Here is a 25099-nt window from a genome sequence, read left to right as displayed (position 1 = left end):
ATAATTGATTCAATGAATACATTTGTCACAGACCAATTGTGTTGTTTCAGCTCCATTTTGGTATTGGATGAAAAATATTGGCCAGACTTTTCCGGTTGTTCTCGCCGGTGGGATTCTCCAGCCCCCCTGGAGTGAATGGTGATTGGGCTAAGCGCCAAATTCTCCTTCCTTGCTGGCGGCATCGGCAGAGCGTGAACGCCTTGAAGATTCCAGCCATTCTGTCGATTCTGTGACACATTGGATTCTGGCCAGGCAGTGGCAGATCAACCACCTTGCCTTTCCATTGGCTCCCATTCTCGCCAATTCCCAGTTCCAATTGGAAATACTTCTGCACCATGAATCAAAAAATTTGCTGTTTTCTTTCAATATTCTGTCCAATTTTTTGGCCTGCCACTGACCTATGCACAATGACTGGTACCGAACCCCTCACCCGGCATTCCAAAATCCAGAAGGATCTGAAAACCGGAAGTATTCAAAGCTGGGTGGTTCTTTTTGAATAAAACACTTTTATTCTTTATTTTTCATACTTTGCTTTGTGTATTGTGAGCATGTGCCAAGCCCAAAACCTGTAAAATCCCCAAGTCTGTCACACATCCAGTCCCAGAAGGTGGCCTGTCATTGGCTGGTGACAGGATCTTCTGGTCCCGCTACTGTCAAAGGGATTTCCCATTGAATCCACCCCCAAGCTGCCGAGAAACCAGCGGCGGGGTGCACTGTCAGTGGGACTGGAAGATCCTGCTGGCGTGAAGGGTCGGAAGATCTTATCCTTTTTTCTTTAAGTTTGATACTATCTTAACTTTTTTAGTTAACCGCTAAGTTTGATCCCACCCACACCGATCATTGGCCCTTGGCCTCCCATCCACCCCGATCATTGGCCCCTTGGCCCTCCACCCACCTCCCAGATCATCAGCCCTTCACCCCTTCGCTGATCATTGGCCCCTACCACCTCCAACTTTCTCCCAACTCGATCTTCCCCACCCCGGTCATCGGAACCCTTCCTCCTCCACCTCGCCCCAATCATCGGCCTCTTCTCCCCCCCCCTCCCCCCCAACAGTCTGAACCTGCGCCCATCTCCAACACTGCCCCCCCCCCCCCCCCCCCCCTCCCCAACCTCCCAACTCCCACTCCCCATGGTCATTGCTGGCACTCCAGCTCCTCCGTTTGCTCCCGGCCACCACCACATCTCAATGAATTCCACAACCCTTCACATGATTCTCTGATTGGGGCCCAACCTTGGCACAGGTTGGCACTGACAGGTTAGTGCTGCCAAGTTGGCAGCACCAGTGCCAACTTGCGCCAAGGAGCAGTAAGAAGTTTAACAACACCAGGTTAAAGTCCAACAGGTTTATTTGGTAGCAAAAGCCACACAAGCTTTCGGAGCTCTAAGCCCCTTCTTCAGGTGAGTGGGAATTCTGTTCACAAACAGAGCTTATAAAGACACAGACTCAATTTACATGAATAATGGTTGGAATGCGAATACTTACAACTAATCAAGTCTTTAAGAAACAAAACAATGTGAGTGGAGAGAGCATCAAGACAGGCTAAAAAGATGTGTATTGTCTCCAGACAAGACAGCCAGTGAAACTCTGCAGGTCCAGGCAACTGTGGGAGTTACAAATAGTGTGACATGAACCCAATATCCCGGTTGAGGCCGTTCTCGTGTGTGCGGAACTTGGCTATCAGTTTCTGCTCAGCGACTCTGCACTGTCGTGTGTCGCGAAGGCCGCCTTGGAGAACGCTTACCCGAATATCAGAGGCCGAATGCCCGTGACCGCTGAAGTGCTCCCCAACAGGAAGAGAACAGTCTTGCCTGGTGATTGTCGAGCGGTGTTCATTCATCCGTTGTCGCAGCGTCCACGCTCCCACCACCTGGGCCAGATCATCCTTTGGGCGTCAAGAGGAGGAAGAAATGTCTGAGAAAGGAGCATCAATTCTGACTAACCAACACTCCAACATCTCAGTTACAAGCACTCCAAAGGGATGCTGGACTTGTAGAGTTGATGGCACAGGGTAAAAGTCACTGTACCAGAGTGCAGGGGTAGATGCCAGAGTCCGAGACGTCTGTTTACAGTCGCCCTTAGAGGAGGGGGGAAAGTCCCCATGATGATGCTCGAGTGGGCAGGGATGTTAGGCCTCAGGTGTCAGTATTTAGATAATCAGCAGCAGATGTGTGGACATCTGGCGGAGTCCCCGGAGATACTGGAAGCTGTTGAACTCTGATTGGAGGAATCCCTCGGCATCATGAACTCCGCATTGTCCTGGTGGCTAAACTACCTAAGGTCTGACCATGAGAGATTGGCTCAACTCATGGAGAGACTCATGCAGCAACACTTGAGTTGATGCAAAAACAGGGTATTAGCCAAGAAAGGATGCAAGCCTCCCTTAGGGAAGAAAGCCTCACCACGCCTGGTGAGGGATATTAAACCAATTGGGAAATCTGAGATAGTGGCTGGAATTTTACCTCCTTTACTTTAGGCTCGCAGAATGGAATTCTCTGTTGGCCTCGACTGGGATTTTATGGGGTAGTCCTGATGGCATACCAGTTGCTGGATTGGATCCATCCGTCCTGAGTCCATCAACCCCACCTGAAGACCAAATTGGGCTGTGAAGCTCACTGAGGAGGGTGGAGGTATCGAGAAATTCTCATCTTCCTCCACCTCCTCAGCCCCTCTGTCGAAGCCCTCGCCTGCTACACATGTGCCAGTGACCACGGCTGCCCACATAGAGGTGCAGAGGCTGCAATCTGAGGAGGTCCCAAACGGGAGCCGACACGACAAGACTGGTCGCCACGCTTATCATTGTCATTTAGACAGAGAGATAAGCCGCCTCCACCTCCTCCAAAGTCTAAGGTCATGTATCAACCGACTCAAAAACAGCTTCTTCCCAGCTGTCATCAGACATTTTGAATGGACCTACCTCACACTAAGTTGCTCTTTCTCTAGACCCTAGCTATGACTGTAACACTACATTCTGCTTTCTTCCCTAAGGGAGGCTTGCATCCTTTCTTGGCTGATACCCTGTTTTTGCATCAACTCAAGTGTTGCTGCATGTGTCTCTCCATGAATTTAGCCAATCTCTCATGGTCAGACCTTAAGTAGTTGAGTCACTATGAACGGTATGCTTTGTCTGTACAGCTCACAAGAAACAATACTTTTCACTTTATACTAATGCATGCAACAAAAATAAATCAAATCAAATCAGACAACACAGGGGCAGGGGGCACTTCTTAGGAGCATGCGAGAGCTAAGGTTGCCATCTCACTTAGAGCGCTATTGAGTTCACATTGTACATAGCACATTTGAGCATTTCTTAAATATATTTGCTTACATTTGTACATGACATGGTGTGTGTGTACACTTAAAGAGAGTTCAAAGATTGGTGACATTATTGTTCTTACCAGTAATAATGAGGGCAACATGCTGAGGGCTATTTTGATTTGCCATCAATAGGATCAAGGTTGTCTGCCAATTTGTGATGCTTCCTTCTCTGCCATATCACATAATGTTCCAGTGTTCAAAAACTCAAGCACTGAGCACTTATGTCTTTCATTCTCCATTCCCGCTTAACTTTAAGGGAGGCTCAATGTTCAGAGTCCATCAACATATGCTGGGTAGCACATTATTCTCAGACATGAGTGCTGGTGCAAGGCATTCATCCACACAAGAGTGTTCCGCATTGGCCGAAGTGTAGGCGTTGCAGCTCAGGAGACCACGGGCCCTATTTTACCATTTTGATTCTAAGTGCTGGGTGGACTTGAAACTGGGAGTGTTTCAGATCCAACTTTTAGACCCGTTCTCAGCTGCCCCCATACGCACGCTGCCTGAAAAAATATCAGCGATTCCGAATCGTGCTGCACAAGCCTGTGGGTGGGGCTTAACGTCCCCGAAACCCCACAGCTGCCACCAGCACCTCCAACTGCGCATGCGCAAGAAGAAATAATAGAATGCAGCTCCTCTGCCACATCCCTCCCAGGCCGGATAATGCCTCCCCCTGGCCCCTACAGACATTGGCCCACCCCCACAACATTACTGACTCCCTTATCCCTCCACCCCCTCTGCCACCCAGACCGACCGTGGGGCCCTCCCCCGATTCCCCCCCACTGATCTCAGGCAGAGTGGCAGCGTACCCCCTTTCACCTCCACTGATATCAAGCCGAGTGGCAGCAGAACCCTTTTCACCCCCACTGATCTCAGGCAGAGTGGCAGCGGACCCACCTCCCCCTCACACCCCACTGGTATCCAGCAGAGTGGCAGCAGACCCCCCTCTCCGCCCCCACCAATCTCAAGCAGAGAGCTGTCGGATGCTCGGCACTTACCTCCTCACTGACTGGAGTGCCCAAATTGGACTTATATGGAGCATGTCTGTTTCGCACCGATTCTGGATGGGTGAACGCGCTGGTAAAGGGGGAAGTTGGGCATGCAACCCATTAAGTCAATTTAAATGTATGCAAATGCATTTAAATGGCTGTCGCACCCTTTTCGGGCACGGTCCTGATCGCGGCCATTTTTGGGCCTTGGTAAAGGGGGAACCACCGTGGAGGCGGGCGCGGATCGCGCTACTCGCCTCATGCCCAACTTTACCAAGTTTTCACACCCGAAAATGAGCACAATGCGATGTTAAAATCGGGCCCTATGTCTCATGCATGTAATATTAATCCAATGCTGTGCCCACTACTTTGCTGTGTTTGCATTCCAAGTTGATAAGATATGTTTTGTACAGTGAGCAGAGGAACATGGAAATCAGGAATGTTGCATGTGGCACCCACATCAGAAACTGGACCATTGGCTGGGTGGGATGTTGCTCAAGTTCAGAGATGTTGTTGCACAATATTGGGCTCCTCATGCATGAGATACCTTATCTGCAGGTTTGCTGCAAAATACAACCCTATCAGTATGTGTTAGGTTTGAGTTGTGACATTCTCAGCATTGTGAACATGGTTTGATGGTTTCATCGGCTGTCAACTCATGCCAACCCATGCCCCCTGCTCACTACTGTTTCCCTCCATGTCAACTCACCGAGAATTGTTTGACAGTTCTTTGACAGGTTTGACAGTCCCAATAACTTTCTACACACAATTATGTTTCTTTTTAATAATCATAATGGGTGTCTTACCTTTCACAAAGGATGATTTAAGTCTTCCAGATGTATCCCAGGACCATATCCAAAGGAGTGCCTTACCTCCCAAAGAGGTATCCTCGCTATCCAAATAAATCCATCAAGTTCAGATCGTGCTTACCATGTCTAATCTGGAAGCTCTGAATTGTACACTCTCAGTCTAGCAAGATCCCACATCAATGGAGGCAGCTAGTTGTTTAAATGGCCAGCTGCCCATGCAAACCAAGCATGCATGGACCCCAGCCCGACTCCAGTTCCACCCCTGCAAAAATAGGAAGTGCCACGTTTGAGGCCGGGGCTTAGATTTTCCAGGGTCGTCTGACATTTTCCCCAGGACAGGGAGGTTCTCCATCACACAGAAAATGTGGACATTTGGGTAAGCATCTAATCTCGGGGCTTTTCACAGTAACTTCATTGCAGTGTTAATGCAAGCCTGCATGTGACTAATAAACAAGCATAATCATACTCTTCAGTTCATATCAGCTTGAGTTTGCAATTTTAAGACATTGCTTTAACAATCAGGATCTGACAATGTGCAATGTGGACTGTTCCAGCCTGCAAGTTTTGTTTTCAAGACCTGCAATTTTGGCACGTACAATAGTTATACCTTAATCCAGGGTAGGCTTTGTGCAGGTGATGGGAGGAGCACTGGGTCACCCACTGGAAATCCCTGCGGACAGGTCCAATTTATTTTGAGCACTGGTTTCGGTAGGGGAACATGTGGCAAATAGTGACCACAATTCTGTTAGCTTTAGGATAGTGATGGAAAAGGATGAGTGGTGTCCCAAGGGTAAGGTGTTGGATTGGGGGAAGGCTAACTTTAATGGGATTAGGGAGAAATTGGCAGCTCTTGATTGGGAGAGGCTGTTTGAGGGTAAATCCACATCTGGCATGTGGGAATCTTTTAAGGAACAGTTGTTAGGGCTGCAGGATAGGCATGTGCTTGTAAAAAAGAAGAATAGGAAGGGTAGGATTCGAGAACCGTGGATAACCAGGGAAATTGAGGGACTGGTCAAAAAGAAAAGAGTGGCGTACGTTAGGACCAGGCAGCTAAAAACGGAGGGAGCTCTAGAGGAATACAAAGAAAGTAGGAAACAACTCAAACGAGGAATTAGAAGGGCAAAAAGGGGTCACGAAATTTCCTTGGCAGACAGGATTAAGGAGAATCCCAAGGCATTTTATTCATACGTTAGGAACAAAAGGGTTGTCAGGGAAAAAATCGGACCTCTCAGGGACAAAAATGGGGTATTATGCTTAGAGCCCAAAGAAGTAGGGGAGATCCTAAATGAATACTTTGCGTCAGTATTCACAAAGGAGAGGGGTGTGTTGACTGGGAGAGTCTCGGAGGGGAGTGTTGACACGTTAGAGAAAATCTCCATTACAAGGGAGGAAGTGTTAGGTTTTTTAGGGAATATAAAGACTGACAAATCCCCAGGGCCTGATTGAATCTATCCCAGGCTGCTCAGGGAGACGAGAGATGAAATCGCTGGGCCTCTGACGCAAATCTTTGTCTCGTCACTGGACACAGGTGAGGTCCCAGAGGACTGGAGGATAGCTAATGTGGTCCCATTATTTAAGAAGGGTAGGAAGGATAACCTGGGAAATTATAGGCCGGTGAGCTTGACGTCCGTGGTCGGGAAGATGTTGAAGAGGATTCTTAGAGATAGGATGTATGCGCATTTAGAAAGGAATAAACTCATTAACGATAGTCAGCATGGTCTTGTGAGAGGGAGGTCATGCCTCACTAACCTGGTGGAGTTTTTTGAAGAAGTGACTAGAATGGTTGACGAGGGAAGGGCCATGGATGTCGTCTGTATGGACTTTCGTAAAGCGTTTGACAAAGTCCCTCATGGTAGGTTGGTGCAAAAGGTTGGATCTCATGGGATAAAGGGGGAGGTGGCTAGATGGGTGGAGAACTGGCTTGGTCACGGAAGACAGAGGGTGGTAGTGGAAGGGTCTTTTTCCGGCTGGATGCCTGTGACTAGTGGTGTTCCGCAGGGCTCTGTATTGGGACCTCTGCTGTTCGTGATTTATATAAATGATCTGGAAGAAGGTCACCAGGGGTGATCAGTAAGTTTGTGGACGACACGAAAATGGCTGGACTTGCAGATAGTGAGGAACATTGTCAGAGGCTACAGAAGGATATAGATAGGCTTGAAATTTGGGCAAAGAAATGGCAGATGGAGTTCAATCCAGATAAATGCAAAGTGATGCATTTTGGTAGAACTAACGTAGGGGGGAGCTATACGATAAATGGCAGAACCATAAAGGGTGTAGATACGCAGAGGGACCTGGGTGTGCAAGTCCACAGATCCTTGAAGGTGACGTCACAGGTGGAGAAGGTAGTGAATAAGGCATATGGCATGCTTGCCTTTATAGGATGGGGTATAGAGTATAAATGTTGGGGTCTGATGTTGCAGTTGTATAGAACATATGTTCGGCTGCATTTGGAATACTGCGCCCAGTTCTGGTCGCCACACTACCGGAAGGATGTGGAGGCTTTGGAAAGCGTGCAGAGGAGGTTTACCAGGATGTTGCCTGGTATGGAAGGGCTTAGTTGTGAGGAGAGATTTGGTAAACTGGGGTTGTTCTCACTGGAAAGACGGAGGATGAGGGGTGACCTAATAGAGTTGTATAAAATTATGAAAGGCATAGATAGGGTGAACGGTGGGAAGCTTTTTCCCAGATCGGTGGTGACGTTCATGAGGGGTCATAGGTTCAAGGTGAGGCGGGGGAGGTTTAACACGGATATCAGAAGGACGTATTTTACACAGAGGGTGGTGGGGGCCTGGAATGCGCTGCCGGGCAAGGTGGTGGAGGCGGACACACTGGGAACGTTTAAGACTTATCTAGATAGCCACATGAATGGAGTGGGAATGGAGGGATACAAAAGAATGGTCTAGTTTGGACCAGGGAGCGGCGCGGGCTTGGAGGGCCGAAGGGCCTGTTCCTGTGCTGTATTGTTCTTTGCTCTTTGTTCTTTGTTCTGGGCGGTTTTCCATTGTCCCAGTGAGCTGTTACTGCCTCTCGCGTGCTTAAAGGCAAATTCCTGGAAGAGAAAGTGGGAATTCTGATGGCTCCACCATGGGTGGGAGGTGCAAATGGGTTGCTGCAAGTTGGAAGACTTCAGTGAAACATCCAACCTTCCAGTATCTAAACAGTTGCGTTGGGGTCAGAGGTGCATCAGAACATCTCGAAACAAGGATTACCTTGTTGGACCACCCATGCAGCAGTCCCAAGAAAAATGGAGCCAGGCAGAATTGGACCTGTTACGACAGCATTGGGCCTGGTACAGCAGCTTAACATTAGCCTGAATGTGTTTAAAGCGTGAGATAAACGTTTTGCTTTTTCATTGAGTCTTGATTTACAAAGAATCCTGACCCATGTTAACTCAATCAGCATTTTTATTTTCTAAAAAAAACCCCAAAACAACCATCAATATATGTTTCTTTTTCTCTTCTTCAGGGCAATGTAAGTTTTTCATGTTCGGAGTTGCACATTATTCCGGTCACGTTCATGGCTCCCAGTAGTTACTTGCTGTTGCCTGGCTCGCCTCAAATGGACGGGTTATCTGTCAGCTTCCAATTCCGCACATGGAACAAGGATGGCCTGTTGCTGTACAATGGACTTCGTGAAGCATCTGGAGCTCTGCAGATACATCTCCGTGATGGAAGGCTGAAAATAACCATTCTGAAATTGTCAAGGACCCAAACTGACATCGCTACAGGTAATTACAACAGTTGATTACTTCATGTTCGGCGAGTGCAGAAATATTGAAACTGAAAGTCAGACAAATCTCTTAGGTTTTAGGAAGGCATTTTGGCAGACAATTTATTTTTCTTCCTAGGGGTTGTGAAAATGTCAGTAGGTTTTGCGTTAATGCTTCAGTACTTTGCAGAAAATGAGTTTTGTGAAGGTTTGGGAACTATTTATCATGGAACCCTACAGCTTCAATACCTGAAATTTAGGGCATCAATTTGGGAGGTCTAGGCTGTCAATCACGGACCCAGCCTACATCATTTACACAGGGAACTAAGTGTCAGATGGCAATCAGCTGATATGGTTCCAATCAAACAAACGTGCGGAGGTTCCAAGGAGGAGAAAGACTGGAACACCCATCTGCATATAGCCCAGAGTGTCTCGGTTTATTGGTCCTAAAGAAAATATCCATTCAGGAAAAGAACATGAGGGGGTTGAAAGAAAAGTGCATTTATAAAGTTCATTTATTAGTCACAAGTAGACTTACTGCAATGAAGTTACTGTGAAAATCCGCTAGTTGCCATACTCCGGCGCCTGTTCGGGTACACTGAAGGAGAATTTAGCATGGGCTACGCACCTAACCAGCACGTCTTTCAGACTGTGGGAGGAAACCGGAGCCCCCGGAGGAAACCCACGCAGACACAGGGGGAACGTGCAAACTCCACACAGTCAGTGACCCAAGCTGGGAATCAAACCCAGGTCCCTGGTGCTGTGAGGCAGCAGTGCCTACACTGTGCCACCGTGCCACCCTACATGTTTCACATCCTCAGGACATCGCAAGGTGCTTTACAGTTAATTAAGTGCTTTGGAATTATCGTCGCTCTTCGGAATGATAGTGGCCAAGTTGCACACAGCAAGCTTCCTTATACAGCACTGGGATCAGACCATCTGTTTCTTTAGTAATGTTGATTCCTAATGTCAGTCAGAACAATCAATAGGGCGTTTCTCCCCTGCTCCTCTTCAGAGCAGTAACTTTAGATTGCTTACATCCAACTGAAAGAGAAAACAGGTCTCTGTTTAATGTCGCACTCAAAGGGTGATATTTCCAACAGGGCAGAGCTGCCTCAGTACTGCACTATGGAGTCAACCTGGGTCTTGTGCTCCAGTCTGTGAAGTGCTACTTGAACCCGCGACCTTTTGATCTAGGCATGCAAACTCCTACTTATTCATGATTGATAGGTTAGCCAAGGGTGAGCGTGGCTTATTCTCACCATATTTTGACATGACTAAAGTTTTATTTCCCCCGACCCCCACAAAATTAGAGTCTTATTTGTGAAGCGAAGCATACATTTAGAAGACTTTGTACACTGCAGTGCAATTTTGCACTGCAGTTCTGAACATTTTGAACACTTTTCCATTTGAGATTTTTCTTTTGATACTGGATCAAACCAAACTACCACTCCACAACATGTTCAATCACAAGGAAGGCGTTGGTCAGGTGGTATTATCACTAGACTATTAATCCAGAAACTCAAGTAATGCCCTCGGGACCCGAGTTCGAATCCTGCCACGGCAGATGATGGAATTTGAATTCAATAAAAAATATCTGGGATTAAAAATCTACTGATGACCATGAAACCATTGTTGATTGTCAGGAAAAACCCATCTGGTTCACTAACATCCTTTAGGGAAGGAAATCTGCAGTCCCTACCTGGTCTGGCCTACAAGTGACTCCAGAGCCACAGCAATGTGGTTGACTCTCAACTGTCCTTGAGCAATGTGGGATTGGCAATAAATGCTGGCCAGCCAGCGCTGCCCATGTCCCACAAGTGAATGAAAAAAAACACGTCAAATGTATTAGAACAATTGCACTTTATGCTCTAAACATATTCAAAATGACAAGCATTTGTAATTTAATCTAAATCCTAAACGAGTAAAATTTACTATATCACTTCGCTACATTTTTTCCTTTTGAGTTCTAGAGAAAGTTACAGCTGTTTTAGTACAATATCCATTGATGCACCCCTGACCCCTACCTGGCCCCACCCCAATTTCTAAGTATTACACATTTCAATAACTATTCCATATCTGAGGAGTTGCAGTAGTTTCACTCTGAGTGATGTAACCATTTGGCAGTAAAACTTCTGCAATTACATCTCCTTTAACTGCTTAACCTATTAAAGAAATAAAGAAGATAACTTACATTATGCAGTAACTTATCATGTCCTCGGGAGCTCCCAAAGTGATTCGCATTCCATTAATTACCTTCTGAAATATTGTCAGTGTTGTGGCAGAAGTTAATTTCCTCACAGCAAGGTCCCATTAACAGTAAAGGAGAAAAATGCCATTTAATCTGTTTATAGCTGAAGGTAAATGTTGACCAGGACACGAGGAGAATTCCCTGTTCTTCTTCAGATTGTTGCTGTGAAGACTTTTACATCCACCTGCACAGCTAGATAGGGTTCGGGTTTAACAGCTGAAGTGAACAAGGTCACCTTTACAAATGCAACACTTACACTGCGCTTCTCTAAGTAGAATGGCTCTGATTAAGCCAATCATGAGGTTGTATTGTTGTGCATGATTTTCAACATTGGATTGGAGTCTCCAAGTTCATAGAATAGAATCCCTACAGTGCAGAAGGAGGTCATTTGGCTTATTGAGCCTGCACCAACAACAATCACACCCAGGTCCTAACCCTGTCAGACCATGTATTTACCCTGCTAATCCCCTACTAAGGGGCATTTTTTTTTAGCATGGCCAATCCACCTAACCCTATCTTTGGAGTGTGGGAGGAAACCAGAGCATCTGGAGGAAACCCACGCAGACACAGGGAGAACGTGCAAACCACACAGTCATCCCAGGCCAGAATTGAACCTGGGTCCCTGGTGCTGTGAGGCAGCAATGCTAACCACTGTGCCACCCATTGTTCATGGATCAGATGACCAGATTTCTACAAGCTAACTGTTAGTTCCACTATTGGACAAATTAGCTCTTGACAGATGTTTGCAAGAACACTTAAAGGAGGTACAATGGGTGAAATTCGATTTTATGCATAAAGTATACACTTATCTCTTTGCAAACAAAATTAATAAACTACATTTCATCTTTTTGGTGATATGGGTAGTGTACTTTGCCTGGCCCTCCCCCCAACTCCTGATCCAAAACAGAGCTGTTAAATGGTTATTTTGCATCAGTTTATATGACTATAATTGGTGGTCCAATATTATAATTGGTGGTTCAATATTAGCGGTGGGGTGTGCAGTGGACAACAAAATCATAAAGAATAATAATTAGAACTGTTGAAATAAGAAAGGATGCCAACTTGAATAGAACAGAAAATAGGCTTTACACGAACATAAGAATATAAGAAATAGGATCAGGAGTAGACCACATGGCCCATCGAGCTTTTCAATATGATTATGGCTGAGCTTGAACTTTAACTCCATTTTCCACCTGTTCCCCCTATTCCTTAATGTCCCCAAGATCAAAAATCTGTCTATCCCAGACTTAAGTATACTCAACAATGGAGCATCCATAACCCTCTGAGGTAGAGAATTCCAAAGATTCCCAATCCTGTGAATGAAGTAATTACTCCTCATCTCAGCCCACTGTCCTGAGGCGCTATCATTGTTCTTTAGATTCTTTGACCAGTGGAAACAATCTCTCAAATCCAGATGGCACCCACCAACAATACTAAAAGAAATGGGACAGGTGCATTTTGATCACAATGCCAATATCTTCAAGAGCTCCATAGAAACAGGCACTGTTCCTTTAGATTTAATTGATGTGAAGATGCTGGCGTTGGACTGGGGTGCGCACAGTAAGAAGTCTCACAACACCAAGTTAAAGTCCAGCAGGTTTATTTGGAATCACGAGCTTTCGGAACACTGCTCTTTCATTAGGTGAATGGGCCCACTCACCTGATGAAGGAGCAGCACTCTGAAAGCTTGCGATTCCAAAAAAACCTGTTGGACTTTAACCTGCTGGACTCCACTCACCTGATGAAGGAGCAGCGCTCCGAAAGCTCGTGATTCCAAATAAACCTGTTGGACTTTAACCTGGTATTGTGAGACTTCTTACTTTATATTTAAAGATAGCACATGTCTTATTGATTTTCAAAAAATGGGGGTAAGACAGAATCAACAAGAATAGTTTGATGCCAGGGAACAGGCTATTTTAGATTCAGCAAAGTGCAATGTGATGTTGGTAGTTTATAAGTTTGTAGTAAAGGGGAGTCTGGGGAAGTGTGATCATAATATGACAGGATTTTGTATTGAGTTTGAGGGTGATGCACTTCGGACAATATTGGGGTTTTAAATCTGAATAATCTATAGAGTTGCTATAGACATGTTGGTGAAGGTAGTGTTACAGACAGGAGGAGGTTTAATTTAAAAGAGTGCTCATTTCTCCGCTCACCACCTGTCTATAAACAGAAAGGTGCTTTTTGATTTTCCCCTTTTTTAAGTGGTAGCATATTTTTCACAACCTCTCAGTTTTGGAGTGATCCAATCCTCTATTAATAACCCTACAACAAATGTGAAATAGGGCAAACACAGAGGGTTAGTTTATTTTATAAACATTCAAAACACGGGAAAGGATTTGCAATGTCCTCCCCGCAATATCCACACACCCTCCCCAACTAGATTTTGGAATTCATATAATAAAAGACCAATGGTCTATTCATTCAGAGAGGTTAGCAGGCAAAAGCTGATGTAGGATAGTCCTCTTTTCCAATAACACTAACTTCCACTATGGGATAAGCACGTAAAGATGAATCAGTGTTACAGTACGTACTGGTATAAAAGTTCAGACACTCCAGTAGGAAACAATGTAGATGGTGACCTGTGCAAAGCTCTGTTTATACTGATGCTGTTTTGTTGATGGAAGATAGCAGACTGTCTTTGCTCATCTCTAAAAGACAATGTTACAGGCTCTGGGGGTGGTGGGGTGGGGGCATCTGAAATAACTTCCACCTCTTCCCCTTGGTTTGGACAAAGGATGTATGGATTCTTGAGATAATTAATGTTGCATCCATTAATAAGTTCCAGAGGTTTGTCCTCGCAGATACATCCGCTGGAATTCCCATCCACCACAGAATTGGAGTGGGCGAGGGACGAACAACGGAAATGTCCATTGACCTCAGACGGAAATTTCCAGTCTGGCCGTAAAATTCCAACCAACGTCTCTATTGGTCTAAGCCCAGCCTTAGAAATGCAAATGTTCTTGAAATTTGATTTTCAGCCCCTTATATTCTTACCGATGATTGAGAGGACATTAAACCTATCAAGCTGCATTTTTGCAATCACTGGGAAAGCAGGTATAACAGTGGCACAGTGGTTAGTGCTGCTGCCTCACAGCGCCAGGGAACCAGGTTCAATTCCGGGCTCGAGTCGCTGTCTCTGTGGAATTTGCACAATCTCCCTGTGTCTGTATGGGTTTCCTCCAGGTGCTCCGGTTTCCTCCCACAGTCTAAAGAAGTGCGAATAAGGTTTATTGGCCATGCTTAAAAAATTGCCCCTCAGTGTCAGGGGGACTAGCAGGGAAAATACATGGGCTTACGGGGTTAGGGCCTAGGTGGGATTGTTGTCGATGCAGGCTCAATGGGCTGAATGGCCTCTTTCTGCACTATAGGGATTCTATATAAAACCATCAGAGGCCATTAGAAATTAGTAACATGACTTTAGGGGGAAGAAAAATTATCACTTACAAAACTGCTTGAGTCTTTTGAAGAATTTACTCAGGTGGTGAATGAGAGTAATCAAGTGGATGTTGTTTACCTGGGTTTTCTGACAGCATTTGCTAAGGTACTTGACAAAATAAAAAATTGTGTAATCAGCCGAAATTTGATCCATTAGACTTGGAGTTGGTTCCAACCCTGCAGGCAGAAAGTTGTAGTCACTGGTTGTGGATCAGCTTGGTGGCAGGTTACCACTATAAGCATTGGTGTCAGAACCAGGACTTTGTAACTATTTCCGTTCATCGCCTGGACATTTATATTGGACGTGTGATCAGTAAGTTTGTAGAAGATATAAGAATATGTGCAAGCATTTAGACTGTTACAGTATTCTGCAAAAATAAAACGATTTAGATACATAATGAAATGGGTCAAACAGTGTCAAATTGCAATTAACCTAGATAAATGCAATGTGATCCATATTGGCAAGCCCAAAAAGAATATAATTAGTACTTCCAGGCAATAATACTGAATTCATTTGAGAAAGAGACGCATTGAGGTGTTACTGCACAAAGTTCATGGCCAAAGCAGAGAAAACATAGCTATGAACAATTAATTGTACAATTCAGTATCAGTCAAAGGACACCATTCTGTCCTTATATGGGACATTATTTAGTCTGCTTCAAGAGAACAAAGTCCAGTTTTTGTCCCCTTACATAGTGGCCCTGAAATCGGTTTCGAGGAGAGCCAGAAGACTGATTCCCAGCTTAGAGGATTTTAATTACTCAGATAAGCTTCAAGCTAGGTCTATTTACTTTAAAACAATGGAGAATTAGTTCTGACCCGATAGAGGCATATGAAATAATGAAAAGGCTGGAATGTGTACCTACCTATATTCTATGATACTCTGTCAGAGAGCCCGTCCAAACACAAAGGGCCAAATTGCCTCTTCTTGCACTATGAGGATTGTATGATTCTATGATAAGGCAAGAAACTAAAAGGGAATGCGTAGAAATGTCTAAACATAAGAGTAATACATGTCTCTGTGTTGGAGTTTTGCCAGTATCTTTGGAGCAATTCAATAGCTGTTTCTGAGTAGCCTGGAGTCGTTAATTAAGTTTCCTATCCTACCCTAAAAGGAAGATGATGAATTCTGAATGTGATGCTATGATAACAGTTTTTCATACTCGCAAATGATGGATATAATGTAACGTTCTGCCTTTTCTACTATGGTTTACCCCTTATATTTCAGAAAAATGGTGATAGGTAATGGCAAGTGTGCACTTTTCCTTCATCGAATCATAGAAACCCTACAGTGCAGAAGGAGGCCATTCGGCCCATCGAGTCTGCACCGACCACAATCCCACCCAGGCCCTACCCGCTAATCCCTTTTTGTACCCGCTAATCCCTCTAACCTACACATCCCAGGACTCTAAGGGGCAATTTTTAACCTGGCCAATCAACCTAACCCGCACATCTTTGGACTGTGGGAGGAAACCGGAGCACCCGGAGGAAACCCACGCAGACACGAGGAGAATGTGCAAACTCCACACAGACAGTTTCCCGAGCCGGGAATCGAACCCGGGACCCTGGAGCTGTGAAGCAGCAGTGCTAACCACTGTGCTACCGTGCCGCCCCATTTTTCCTTGTTGGTACAACAGAAAAGAAGTCATTACCCTAGCCTGACCTGAAAGATGAGGCTACTCCAGGACATTAATTATGTTGCTATCTCTGGTCGCACATTATCTTCTGTGAATCAGAGCAGACAATGCGAACTCCTTCAAATTAAAATGGAGACATTGTTCAATATGTTTCACATATTGTACTTCCTGTCATGCTTAAAGTCAGACCTTCGACTCAGATCTGAAAACTGCAATTCTTATAAATTCAATCTTGGGGTGAGAGTATCGTTGACAAGGCTGCGATTTATTGCCCATCCCTAGTTGCCCCAAAAAGTTGGTGGTAAGCCTCCTTCTTAAGCTACTGGCACAGATTTGATGCAAGGAAGTGACTTAACAGGCCACTTCAGAGGGCAGTTAAGAGCAAGCTAAAGTGAAGTTGTGCTGGAATCATGTACAAGCTCAAATGGTAACAATGGAATGTTTCCTTCCGATAAAGACATGAGGGAAACAGTTGTGGTTTTAGCCACAACCTGGCTGCTTCATTCTCCAGAATAAGTGCAACATTTCTCACTGAAATATTAATGACTATATCCTCTTATCCAGTTATTGGTAACTGTAAAGATAAAATAGAAGATAGATTAAAACTTCCAGTGGAGTAAGCGAATGGGACATTAGCATTTGGCAGGAAGCTACAGATCTTGAATGAGCATTCCAATGGAGCTTGCCCATTGCGGGCCAGTGCAACATTTGGATGGCCAGATTGGGGACCCAGGTTGTAAAACCATGCGCCTGGCCAGGGTGAGATTTTCAATTGTGTGGGAGAGAGAATCCCAAGGCAATAGCAGTTCATATTATTCTTGTGGAGTCCAGCAAATCTCTACCTGCTTCTCCTAAGCCCACAAAAATAATTTTACCACTCAAAATTGTTCTACCAGTGTTTTGCCAAGTGTAACACCCACAGTCACCATAGTAGACATTAGCATTAGTATTGGTAGCCTGCTCTTTCTGCACAATTGCAGTTCTTCTTGGCACAATTCGGCTGAAATCAGCCTAACCATGTAAAGGATTGTGAATTTTCAGTGCAGGTTTATGTCTGGCCTGAATTTCCACCACCTTTTGCATTGTGTCAGGACTGTCACTGTTGACCAAGCCAAACCTCAAGGTAAGGTCTGCCTCACTGATCATAAACCCTTTGTTTATTGTGAAAGCGAGGAGGAAGAGCTACTGACCCTAAACGATTGAACTGCAGTAACACCAGTAACATGCCCCTGTCTACATCAATGGGGATAAAGTAGAAAGGGTCGAGAGCTTCAAGTTTTAGGTGTCCAGATCACCAACAACCTGTCCTGGTTCCCCCCATGCTGACACCATAGTTAAGAAAGCCCACTAATGCTTCTAGTTTCTCAGAACGCAAAATAAATTTGGCATGTCAGCTATGACCCTCACCAACTTTTACAGATGCACCATAGAAAGCATTCTTTCTGGTTGTATCACAGCTTGGTATGGCTCCTGCTCTGTCCAAGACTGCAAGGAACTGCAAAAGGCTGTGAATGTAGCCCAATCCATCATGCAAACCAGCCTTCCATTTACTAACTCTGTCTACACTTCCCGCTGCCTCGGCAAAGCAGCCAGCATAATTAAGGACCCCATGCATCCCGGACATTCTCTCTTCCACCTTCTTCTGTCTGGAAAAAGATACAGAATCCTGAAGTCACATACAAACCGACTCAAGAACAGCCTCTTCCCTGCTGCTGTCAGACTTTTGAATGGACTTACCTTGCATCAAGTTGATCTTTCTCTACACCATAGCTATGACTGTAACATTACATTCTGCACTCTCTTGTTTCCTTCTCTATGAATGGTATGCTTTGTCTGTATAGTGTGCAAGAAACAATACCTTTCATTGTATACTAATACATGTGATAATAATAAATCAAATCAAATCAAACCTTTAGAATTTTAAAAATGAAAAGATTTATTCACAAGAAAAAAACATTGTGCACGCAAAATTAAATTTACACAGTTAAAATAGTCTTATAGAACAATCCTCCCCCCCAAAAAAAAAATCTGCTTGGATACAAGTATTCTACCTTCTTGAAAATAACCCCCTTATAGATTGTCAACTCCAGTAATATCACCCAAGTCAAGGAATTGTCACTTCAATAAAGGAATACCACACAGCTTTTCAAACACTTCCTCTCTGATGTGAAATTCAAACTGTTTTTCAAAAGCAAAGATTTCTGGTTTAACTCTGGGTGGCTGCCTCCAATTCAAAACATTCATAGCAGCCCACATACGAAAGAGTTGGTCTTCAGGACTTTTCCCCTCAGCCACTCTAACTCAGTTAAATATCCCTCTTTAAATATCCTCTTCTCCTTTCACCTCAGTTTCCATTCTCCTCAATTAATTTCTCCAAATATAAAAAAAGTTTCCACTTTGCCTCTACTTTTGGGTTAATTAAATGTTACATTTCTCCATTTATTCATTGTAAGATGCAAATATTCCTTGTCACCTCTGAAATTCCATAGCTGAAAAAAAGCTTTCCCACTTATCTCACAATGCAAATTTCAGATCCAATTTATTTTACTTGTAACTCAAACTCACCATAATCTCCCATCAGCAGTACATTACCACAACATCTTTAATGTTCAGCTCTTAAATGCTGATGACACCAAAGTCGGTGGTGTGGTAGACAGTGAGGAAGGGTGTCGTAGTTTGCAGGAAGACTTAGACAGGTTGCAAAGTTGGGCCGAGAGGTGGCGGATGGAGTTTAATGCGGAGAAGTGTGAGGTAATTCACTTTGGTAGGAATAACAGATGTGTTGAGTATAGGGCTAACGGGAGGACTTTGAATAGTGTGGAGGAGCAGAGGGATCTAGGTGTATGTGTGCATAGATCCCTGAAAGTTGGGAATCAAGTAGATAAGGTTGTTAAGAAGGCATATGGTGTCTTGGCGTTTATTGGTAGGGGGATTGAATTTAGGAGTCGTAGCGTTATGTTGCAACTGTACACAACTCTGGTGCGGCCGCACTTGGAGTACTGTGTGCAGTTCTGGTCCCCACATTACAGGAAGGATGTGGAGGCTTTGGAGAGGGTGCAGAGGAGGTTTACCAGGATGTTGCCTGGTATGGAGGGGAGATCCTATGAGGAGAGGCTGAGGGATTTGGGATTGTTTTCGCTGGAAAGGCGGCGGCTAAGAGGGGATCTTATTGAAACATATAAGATGATTAGAGGTTTAGATAGGGTGGATAGTGATAGCCTTTTTCCTCTGATGGAGAAATCCAGCACGAGGGGGCATGGCTTTAAATTGAGGGGGGGTAGTTATAGAACCGATGTCAGGGGTAGGTTCTTTACCCAGAGGGTGGTGAGGGATTGGAATGCCCTGCCAGCATCAGTAGTAAATGCGCCTAGTTTGGGGGCGTTTAAGAGATCCGTAGATAGGTTCATGGACGAAAAGAAATTGGTTTAGGTTGGAGGGTCACAGTTTTTTTTTTTTTAACTGGTCGGTGCAACATCGTGGGCCGAAGGGCCTGTTCTGCGCTGTAATGTTCTATGTTCTATGTTCTATGTTCTAAACCTCACAGACAATCTGTCCTTAGTAACCTTCCCCCTGTTTAATTCACTCTACACTCTATACACACACACACACACACATACACATACACAGCTCTTAAACCTCACAAATAATCTGTCTCGAGTAACGTTCCCCTGTTTAATTCACCCTATACACACACACACACATACGCACCTTTCTTTAACCTACAAAATACCAACTCATCTTATATTTAAATTAGTGTGTAATACACCTCAATTTCACACAGGTTAACATTTTTCAAGCATTTGGAACCCCAATGTTACCCAGTTTAAGTTAATCAGTACTAAAGGTTAATAACTAGGAACCAAGTTACAACCTTAATGTAGAAATAAAAGTCCAGCCTTTCATAGAAATCATAGAAACCCTACAGTGCAGAAGGAGGCCATTTGGCCCATCAAGTCTGCACCGACCACAATCCCAACCAGGCCCTACCCCCACATATTTACCCGCTAATCCCACTAACCTATGCATCTCAGGACTCTAAGGGGCAATTTTTTAACCTGGCCAATCAACCTAAGCCGCACATCTTTGGACTGTGGGAGGAAACCGGAGCACCCGGAGGAAACCCACGCAGACACAGGGAGAACGTGCAAACTCCACACAGACAGTGACCCGAGCCGGGAATCGAACCCGGGACCCTGGAGCTGTGAAGCAGCAGTGCTAACCACTGTGCTACCGTGCCGCCCCAGCACTTTGTCAACATTTCCAATTCAAAACACTACCCCAATTTGTGCAATTTAAAATTTTAAAAAATCTCTCATCAAAACTACTCTTTCAAAAAGTATGCACTAAAAGGTGACACTCTGCACATAGTTGGCCACAACCCCAGGGAAAATTATAGGAAGTAACCTATCTTTACTCTCAGACACATTCTTTCTCTTTGGGGAATAGTGGTGGAAAGATTTACAAGCTGACTAATAGCCCATTGAACCATGGTCGGAACATTCCTCCAGTGGCTAACAAGTTCTGGACTGAAACCCAGAACGTCTGGTCTAGAGGTAGGGAATCTAAACGACGTGCCACAAGAATGTCTTCCACAGTACCGAATAAGACTGCATTTATTGATCCCACAACACTAGGGGTGCACTCCCCATCTATCTCCACTAAACTGCACAATGGGCCTCAGTTTTGGAATCAATGTCCTGCACCTCACGGGCACCATGAAAACTTCTGACCGGATTCTAAGAACAACAGAGTTATAATGACACAGTAGATTTTAATTCTGCCACCTCCCTACTTTGACCAGGTGCAGTCTATAAATCGCTGATATTTGGCAATGGAATGGACAGTTTTGAGGTTCCATTGTCAATAATCTACTCACGTAACAATATCCTATAATACAGAAATTAGCAGAGTGATGTTCCTGCTGGCTTGGGATCTACTCCAGCAGGGATGATAAACTAATTCTGCCTTCCATAAATGTGTGAATGCCTGCTTTTGATGGCAGGCTTGTAATAGGAAAATGAACCATCCCAATAGTGGGATTTTGTGGCCATTCCCAATGATGATATCTTCTGGTCCCACTGACAGTAGCTTCCCCCGCATGCCCCCCCCCCCCCTCCCCTGCCCCCCCAAACCCCACCCATCCACTCACCATGGGTGCAATCGACAGAAATCCTATTGTCAGCAATGGGACCAGCAGATCTTGCTGCTGGTAAATGGCAGACCGCCTTCGCTTCTGGGGACGGAGGGTGGGGTGGGGGGGTGGGAGGGGGTGGCTGGTTCCGTGGAGGGCAGAAAAATCATAGAATCCTTACAGTGCTGGCAGAGCTGGAGAACATTCAGGCTTGAGGTGACAAGTGGTGAGTAACATTCACGTCACACAGGTACCAGGAAATGATCATCTCCAAAAAGGGAGAATCTAACCATCTCCCCTTGCCATTCAATGGTATTACCATTGCTGAATCCTCCACTATCAATATAGAATCATTGAATCCCTACAGAGTAGAAGAGTTCATTTGGCCCATCGAGTCTGCACCAACTCTCTCTGACAGAGTACCTTACCCCTGCCCTTTCCCCCACCCTATCCCCTTAACCGCGCACATTTACCACGGCTAATCCATCTAACCTGTACATCTTTAGTCACTAAGGGGCGATTTAGCCTGGCCAATCCACCGAACCTGCAGATCTTTGGATTGTGGAAGGAAACTGGAGCACCCGGAGGAAACGCACGCAGACACGGGGAGAACGTGCAAACCCCACACAGTCACCCGAGGCTGGAATTGAACCTGGGTCCCTGGAGCTGCGAGGGAACAGTGCTAACCACTGTGCCACTGTGCCGCCCCTTGATTCCCAAAATTGAATCCCATTTTAGCGCGTTTGATTTCCATCTTGGAATGTTTTGTTCAGGCGGATGTGAAGACAGAGTAATTGCACTCGCTTGTTGGTATTCTGGTACTCAACATTTTTTAAAAAAAGTTTTACACTAAAAACATCAACAGAAAACAATAAATGAACCAAGGAAGACATGACAAATGCTTTAATTCTGGGCATGACAACTTTATGACAACTCCCATAATGTGAACACAGCTTAAGTTGTGCACCAGCAAAACTGCTCCCCAGTTGAAACATCTGTTTATAATAATCCATTAAAATGGATATGAAGGGTGGTTATGAATCATTCCCCTGTGGTTGTGAGCGATTTCATTTTTTATTATCATCTACGTTGTATCCACACCTTAAAGTGGAAGTGAAGTTAGTACTGCTTTGTTTTTTCTTTTGAGGCCGGTGTTATTTAATTCGTAACCTTCGCTCTGCCATTCCAGGAGTTTACTTTGGGGATCAAATACTTACCTCGTTTATAACTGAGTCAGATGTAACAAGGAAACCTTGCACCATCTGGAATTTCAAAGCTGTTGCACTTCAACTCATCAGAGCATTACAGAAAATCATTAAGTTCTCAAATAGACAACACGAGATTGCTTTTCTGTGGGTTTTGTTGACAGTAACAAAATCAAATGATACAGTTCGGGTTACCACTTTCTACCCAATACTAAATCTGATAGTGAAAACAAGACGTTCAAGGTTGGGGGGTGGTGGGGGGGGGGAGGTACGGGGTGGCACATGGTGAAGCATTACGAAAAAAACAACATTGCAGTATACGTGAAGATAAACCATTTTGCAGCTTCAACATGTATCTGTTATGGAAATATATTCCATATCATCGCAGTCTCTCTGTTCCAGGATTCTCTCCTCCTTCTCCTTCGCAGTGAGAAGTTTAACAACACCAGGTTAAACTCCAAGCCCCTTCTTCACCTGAAGAAGGGGCTTGGAGCTCCGAAAGCTTGTGTGGCTTTTGCTACCAAATAAACCTGTTGGACTTTAACCTGGTGTTGTTAAACTTCTTACTGTGTTTACCCCAGTCCAACGCCAGCATCTCCACATCCTTCTCCTTCATCAGTCCTTTGTGCATGCACTGCCGGTTCACATCCGATGCCTTTGGATTTTAGTTGCAGCTTGGTTTTTGCATTCCTTTTTGTACTGGACCTCACCTTGAGTGGCTGGATGGTCTCTCTGGCAGCATTTAGCCTATGCAACTGGACCGATGAATCTGTGATTCCACCTCCTGGATCCTTGCTTGATTTACAATACATGATATGTTTGACCTGACCTAGCATACTCTGGCACCAGATAGGAGAGTGTTTCCCACTTGCTCAGTTTCAGACACGTTCTTAGAATCTCTACAGTGCAGAAAGTGGCCATTTGGCCCACCAAGTCTGCATCAACACTTACCAGGCTTTCCACATAACCCCACGTATTTACTCCACTAATCCCCCTCACCTACATATCTTGGGACAGTAAGGGGCAATTTAGCATGGTCAATCAACCTAATCTGCGCATCTTTGTGGGAGGAAACCAGAGCACCGGGAGGAAACCCACGCAGACACAGGGAGAACAAGCAAACTCTGCACAGTCACCTGAGGCAGGAATTGAACCCGGGTCCTGGCAGTAGTGCTAACCACTGTGCCACCGTGCCACCTGTTCAGATGACTCTTGCAAAGGATTTCACTGCCAATGTGCCTTTTGCTCACCCCATCCATTTGAAATATGTATTAACATCATTAAATTTGTGATTTTGTTTTTGACCTCGCTCTAATTCTTCAAATTATGCGAATCCACAGGGTGATATATTTATGCTGGTGCTTTTGGCAGGGGTTTGCTAGTTCAGCATTATGAGCTGCTATTGGTACTCTTGGCTGTTTATTGTTTGGAAGGGGGATATATATCCAAGTCATAATGGTGGGAAACATGAAGTAGATGGTGTTGAACAAAGAACAAAGAAAATTACAGCACAGGAATAGGCCCTTCGGCCCTCCAAGTCTGCACTAAACATGCTGCCCGACTGGACTAAAACCCCAACCCTTCCGGGACCATATCTCTCTATTCCCATCCTATTCATGTATTTGTCCAGACGCCCCTTAAAAGTCACTATTGTATCTGCTTCCACTACTTCCACCGGCAGCAAGTTCCAGGCATCCACCACCCTCCATGTAAAAAATGTGTTCTCATGACATTGCTGCTCCGGCCTTCTTGAGGTCACAGGTCACAGAGTGACAGAGTCATAGAATTGACCTCGGTACTTGAGTTGCTGCAGTTGTTTCTGTAGAGGGGGTGGTTACGAAGTCCAGTGAGAAAACTGTTCGTAAAATAACCTGCTCCCGCTTAGATGGTGTTCATTCTTTTTGGATGTTGTTGCAGTTTTTTGTTATTCATTCAGAGGATGTGGGCATCGTTCGCTGGGCCAGCATTTATCGCCCATCCTTAATTGCTCTTGAACTGAGTAGTTTGCTCGGCCATTTCCGAGGGCTTTTAAGGGTTAACCACATTGATGTGGCTCTGGAGTCACATGTAGGCCAGACCGGGTAAGGGTGTCAAATTTCCATCCCTAAAGGACAATAGTGAACCAGAATGGGATTTTTTACAACAATCAACAAATGATTTTATGGTCATCATTAGACCTGTCATTCCAGATTTTTATTGAATTCAAAATACACCATCTGCCATGGTGGAATTCAATCTTGGGTTCCCAAGGCATTACCCTGTGTCTCTGGATTACTAGTCCAGTGACAATACCTATGCCACTGCCTCCTCCATTCAGCCAACTGATGAGAAATCCCACCACAGCCGCTGACTTGAACCTTGTAAATGGTGGACAGGCTTTGAGGGATCAGATAGTTACTGTGCCCTGTTCTTGCAGTCACCACCTAGATATGGATGGCCCAGTTCAACATTTGGTCAGTGATAGGCCCTTGCATGTTTATGGTAGCGGTCGCAGCAATGGTGGAGCTGTTGAAGGTGAAAATGGTTGAGCTTTTTCTTGTTCAGTATGGTTGTTAACCAGCATGCATTCGGCATGTGGCAAGCCTCCACCCTCATTCCATCAATACCGAACCTG

The 25099-nt window shown here is 44.9% G+C and overlaps 1 protein-coding gene across 1 annotated transcript in view; it reads left to right on the top strand.

Moving 5' to 3' along the window:
* LOC144504124 (contactin-associated protein-like 5) overlaps positions 1-25099 on the top strand; it is a 664070-nt gene that overhangs the window by 213261 nt on the left and 425710 nt on the right. Inside the window, exon 8 of the mRNA XM_078229300.1 lies at positions 8581-8842. Coding sequence (XP_078085426.1) covers positions 8581-8842 — 262 coding nt within the window. The remainder of the gene's footprint in view (positions 1-8580; positions 8843-25099) is intronic.

Source organism: Mustelus asterias, chromosome 14 (assembly GCF_964213995.1).
Source record: "Mustelus asterias chromosome 14, sMusAst1.hap1.1, whole genome shotgun sequence".
Classification (NCBI taxonomy): Eukaryota; Metazoa; Chordata; class Chondrichthyes; order Carcharhiniformes; family Triakidae; genus Mustelus; species Mustelus asterias.
Note: the sequence above shows the minus strand (reverse complement) of the source record. Positions and strands in the feature narration are given on the sequence as shown.